A 5299-nucleotide genomic window follows, 5' to 3' on the forward strand; every position below is an offset into this window, starting at 1 on the left:
GAAATATCACAATAAAAACTGATAGAATCACTTAACTACATTATAATGTCCAAATAATGTTGCATATTTATATTAAATCTCAAACACATGAACAAATACAGTTATTGAACGACATAGTTATGTACCCACTTTTTTGTTGCTGAGCATGTGACTAAGACTTTCTTGTCTGTACATTTTGCTCTTATCTCATTATTCAGGGACATTATAGTTTTCTTCGTAGGCCACATGAGCAGGGTTGGGGATGACTTGCGCGACTCCATCTTCCTAGTTTAAAAGGTAACACATGGTTTGGTATTTGTACAAGGTGGGTGGATTCAGCCACACTGTGTTGCAAAAAACATCTGCGGTATCCTCACACTGAGATGCTGATGCTTTGACAAGTGTGAACAGGAAAAAAATGAACTGTTAATGTTTTAGTGAGGTGTAAAAACTGCTCTCAGGAAGTTTTTTTTTTCACCATGTGCTACTTAGGAGACATTATATGTGTAAAACTCATTCTGAGATGGTTATACTGTGGTCAGAGTTCACTTTTCTGTCCCAACTTCCCCTTTTCTTCTTCTTTTAATCCACCACCATCATGCAACAGGAAACACACCCAAAAAAATGTCAGTGTTAAGATCATACATACAATGACAAAGCACAACAAAGCACCAAACCTCCTCTGGGTCCCTCTCACACTGAGTGGGCAGTTTGACCGGCTGTGAAACTGAACTTGAAGTTTTCAGGATTGTGTTTGTTCACTTCAGAATCTCTTGCTCGGATTTCTCGCTCAGATGAAGCTGATTGATCTCAGTGTCATCTTGATTCTGGCCTCCTATTCAGAAGGTGGGTGGAATATTGAGCTGCTGGATTTGTTTTGAACTGAGCTTTTGTAATGTGAACTTTAAATTTCTGATATGGTTTTGAAAACAGGTCAGCGTTGGAGTATAGATGTCCAAAGACAATATGTCGTAACAAATGGATCTGATCTAACCATACCCTGCAAGTTCACCTATCCGCCAGAAGCACACAATGAAACTGTTACTGTTGTTGCTGTTTACTGGAAAACTTCTGGCTTCAGAAATTGCAGTTTTGAGGACAATGAGAAAGGAACATTCATTTTCCACTCTGATGAGATGTGCATGGTGGAGAAGTACAGAAAAAAGACCAAGTTCATTGGAAATGCAGCCAGCAGTGACTGCTCCCTTCAGATCTTCGACATCAGGGATAATATACCAAAGATGTACATGAGGATTTACGCAACGAACAACAAGAACAACTTCAGTTTCCTCAAGTATTTCGTCTCCATCACTGTGAACGGTCAGAATTTCAGTAAAGCTTTTAAATTATGATTTAAAACATTTGCTCAATGACCAAAAATATAACTAATACTTTGTATCTTTCTTCCACATGGCCAGGTACTATCCCAGCCACTGAAACCCCAGGTTTGTCATTTCATTTGAAAACCACCAGTGTGTTAAAATGTAATCATAATGAAAACTGTCACACATTATTAGTTTCTTTCTTTCTTTTTTTTTTTACAACTTTCACAAGTCTTGCATTTTTCACAGCTGAAGCCACAGAAATTAAGTTCACAATTTGTCCCTCAGAATAGCTTCATGTTCATTTTTTATTACATCAGAAGCTGTAGTTTACTTTAATTTAGTGAAAAGATTGTAAATTCCTTCACAGCTGCCACACCAGGGGTCACTCCAACCTTGATGTACACGAGCATCTTTGTACCAGTTGCTGCAATTCTGATCATTCTTCTTGTAGCTGGAATTTTCTTTTGGATGAGACACAAACGGTAAAGTCCCTTTTTGATCTTTTGTAAACTGTCATATGGTGTTATTTTTACTCCAAGACATTTTAAACTATCCCTTTTCGTCAAAAATTTAAAGAGCTCCTAATGAGGTCATTTAGCTTTGTGTGGAGAGAAATAATTTAAAGCAGACTCTTTCATACGTTATTAACCTGTCTAGGGAGGCTTTAAATGTATGTTTTATTACAAACTTCTTTATGGTTGAACCACTGTAAAAAGAAAAAAAATGTTTAAAATAAAAAAACCCCAAAATAAAACAGTAATATTCTAGCGCATGTGGTCAAATAAAGCAATGAGAAATTATAATAATATCATATAATATAATATAATATAATATAATATAATATATATTAAATAAGGCAATTTTTGTTATATATATGTATATATAACAAAAATTGCCTTATTTAATATATATTAAATTATTTATATATATATATATATATATATATATATATATATATATATATATATATATATATATATATAAAAATAATTTAATATATATTAAATAAGGCAATTTTTGTTATATATATGTATATATAACAAAAATTGCCTTATTTAATATATATTAAATTATTTATATATATATATATATATATATATATATATATATATATATATATATATATATATATATATATATATATAAAATACATGTACAGTGATCACAGCAATTATACACAACCAGTATTTCTTTTTCGACTAATTATCACTAATTGTAACTAATTTAAAAGAGTTTTTTACAATATAAAGCTTGAATTTGAGTACAGCTTCATCAATGAAATTAAACACAAATTAAAAATAAATTAAAAAGATCTGAACAGTTGTTTTAAGTCTTTTTTTTAAAAAAGTCAATAAAATTTTCTTTATGGTATTATTTACTTTAACATTAACATTTTTGTTGCTATTTAACAGAAATTTCAGAAATATGGAAACAAATCTGTAAAATAAAATGTCTGTTTACAGGCATCTCTTTACAGTGTAGAACTGTAAAGAGATTTTTTGTTTTTTTGTGATCTATTACAACATACCAGAATAAACCATGTTTTCTCAGGTCACACAGTTTGACAAGGAAGAATTCTGGATATTATGCAAACTTTAGCAGAGCGTCATCAGACCCACCTAAAAGGTTTGTTTGATTTAATTGCTGTTTTTCTATTTAAGTGTATTTATATGTGTGACAAATTCAAGATGTAAAGTTCTCGACAGATGTTTAACGTTGCTTTTGCCCAGACAAGTTCAGAAATTCAGAACAAAATGACACATTTCCGATGACGTATTTTTTTCTGTTTTCTTTTTTTCTTGTTAGAGAGATATCTGACAAAAAAGACAAGGAGCTGCCTGAAGTGAAAGCCATCGATGAACCCGTGTACATCAATTTAGAGGTACTATATTCCCACTAATATATGATAAGAAGACTGTAGCTTTTAGGAATCTGCTAAAGCTAATCTTCATTTAACCCAAATTCTGTCTTTGCAGGCCCCAACATATGAAATGGACCAAAGTATGGATGTCACAGACAATGTATACGCAAATGTGGATTATACAAAATAATAGAAAAGTAACATGTCATAACTGCGCATTGAACTTTATTTGAAAATCATTTGTGTTTTCTGCATTGTTTTTTGCTCATGTTCACACCTGTGTGTCTTAGTTTGAAGGATACATGACAACAGGAACAAAGAAGAAATGATTTTACTGCTTCTTCCAGGTGATCAAAACTACAAAAAGAACAGCAGAAGAGTTAAAATCATTCTTTATTTAATGACTTATTGTTGCAGAAATTTACAAAAGCCAGATAGGAATGGTTTGCGAAATATTTACATTCTTATTGCTTGTTTACAGGTTGTTGTTTTTTTACAGTGTAGTACAGTTTTAATGTAGGTGATAACTAACAAAATCTACAATCCACATTCAAAAAAAGGCCTCAGCAGCATGAAATACTCAAACCAAGACCTTATCTTGCAAACTTTCTGTGTTGTTTTCATTATAATTCCCTCCCAAGCTAATTTACATGAGCTACAGTGAAGTACAGACATGAAAAGGGATTTTTGTGCCAAAGTGTGGAACAAATTCTTACACTAATTATATTCTGATTTCTACTCTTACTATGAAGTTATGTTTGAAAGGGATGTCTGCAAAGCAAAAATGGTTCTTTCCATCTACACATGGGCATGTAGAAAGACTGACTTTAAAAATGCTGAAGTCTGTCTGTCCAGTATCCATTAACGTTCTCTCCAAATAGAACAAATTCCACAAGTCACAATTTAAGTCTAATGTTCAGTGACAATAGAAGAAATACCATGAATGTAAAGATGATCTGGAGGTTGCTGCTTGTAGTAAGTCTTAAATTCATGAAGAAGACCAAGATATGTGTCAGAGACATTTAATTAATGTTGGTTTGTGTTTATTTAACCTTAATGTGACTCACCAGATGTAGCTTGCAGATATAAACCTGCCATTGGCTGCATGTTTTACGTAGCTTTCTCCTCCCCTTCTGCTATCTATGTGTTACTGTTTTCAGAATCCCCTTTGATGAAGGTTTGGATCTTGCGATAGGGTTGCCGTTGTATTTTATTCATTTTTAGGTGAATTATCCATTTTATTGACAGTTGTTGCCTTCCTGCATGCAATATACTACCAAAACAATTCCCCCATCACTATTTTGAGGGGACACCACTGCTTAACATACCCCAAGACAGTTGTGATTGTTTTCAAGAAGTACAAATGAGCATTTTCCCTCCTGTATCATACTGATTACAGTGAGGTGCAGTCAGACCATTCTACACGGCATTGTGCCAGCGCTAGAGAATGGTCTGGCACAGCAAGACTAATCTAATCACAAAAAGTAACTCCATTTTCTTTATTTGACTGCAGCAGCCACATATTGTATAGTGTGAGAAGATTAGTAAAATATATTTTTTTTATTATTTTGAACATTAAGTGTGTTTCTTGTCATCTGAACTTTTAAAGAATTGTCCTATATCAATATTTGTGTCTTTGGTGGCAGCCTGGATAAAATAAGTTGCTTAAGCCCAACAACATCACAACCAACAGGGATGATAATAAACAAACACAACATCCCCCCCAAAAAAGTAAAAATTTAAATAAAACTATTCCCAAACAAGATGTAGGACCCTCTAATTGTTTTTAAAAGTGGGTTTTGCGGGTGTAAGTGCCGTGTTGCACCACTGAGTGACACAGGAAAGGATATCTATCAAGCTCTTGACACCAACACTAGTTCTGCAACTTGGCATTAATATCTCATGAGTGAAGTTCTGTTTTCTGGGGAAATTGTATCTCAACTTAAAAGACAGAAGTGATGAGTCATTGACAAATTTTGGGTATACTTGCATGTACAGATAGAATCTTCTTGTCTTTCTCAATATATTTGTCCTCTTGTGTCATATATGCTAGAGCTGATGCTTTCTTTTGAGTTTACCATACAGAGATTAAATTATTGTTTGAAATGTGATGTTTAATGTGGGGACTTTGCCC

The 5299-nt window shown here is 33.1% G+C and overlaps 1 protein-coding gene across 1 annotated transcript; it reads left to right on the forward strand.

Annotated features, from left to right (window-relative positions):
* Positions 1–627: 627 nt before the first annotated feature.
* Positions 628–4886, forward strand: LOC111577095 (sialoadhesin-like). Its single transcript, XM_023283188.3, has 7 exons — positions 628–825; positions 913–1299; positions 1398–1424; positions 1672–1786; positions 2856–2930; positions 3111–3186; positions 3281–4886. Exons 1-7 carry the CDS (start codon positions 774–776, stop codon positions 3353–3355), a joined length of 807 nt encoding a protein of 268 aa, XP_023138956.1. The 5' UTR covers positions 628–773; the 3' UTR covers positions 3356–4886.
* The last annotated feature ends 413 nt before the right edge of the window (positions 4887–5299 follow it).

This window comes from Amphiprion ocellaris, chromosome 9 (genome assembly GCF_022539595.1).
Source record: "Amphiprion ocellaris isolate individual 3 ecotype Okinawa chromosome 9, ASM2253959v1, whole genome shotgun sequence".
Taxonomy (NCBI): Eukaryota; Metazoa; Chordata; class Actinopteri; family Pomacentridae; genus Amphiprion; species Amphiprion ocellaris.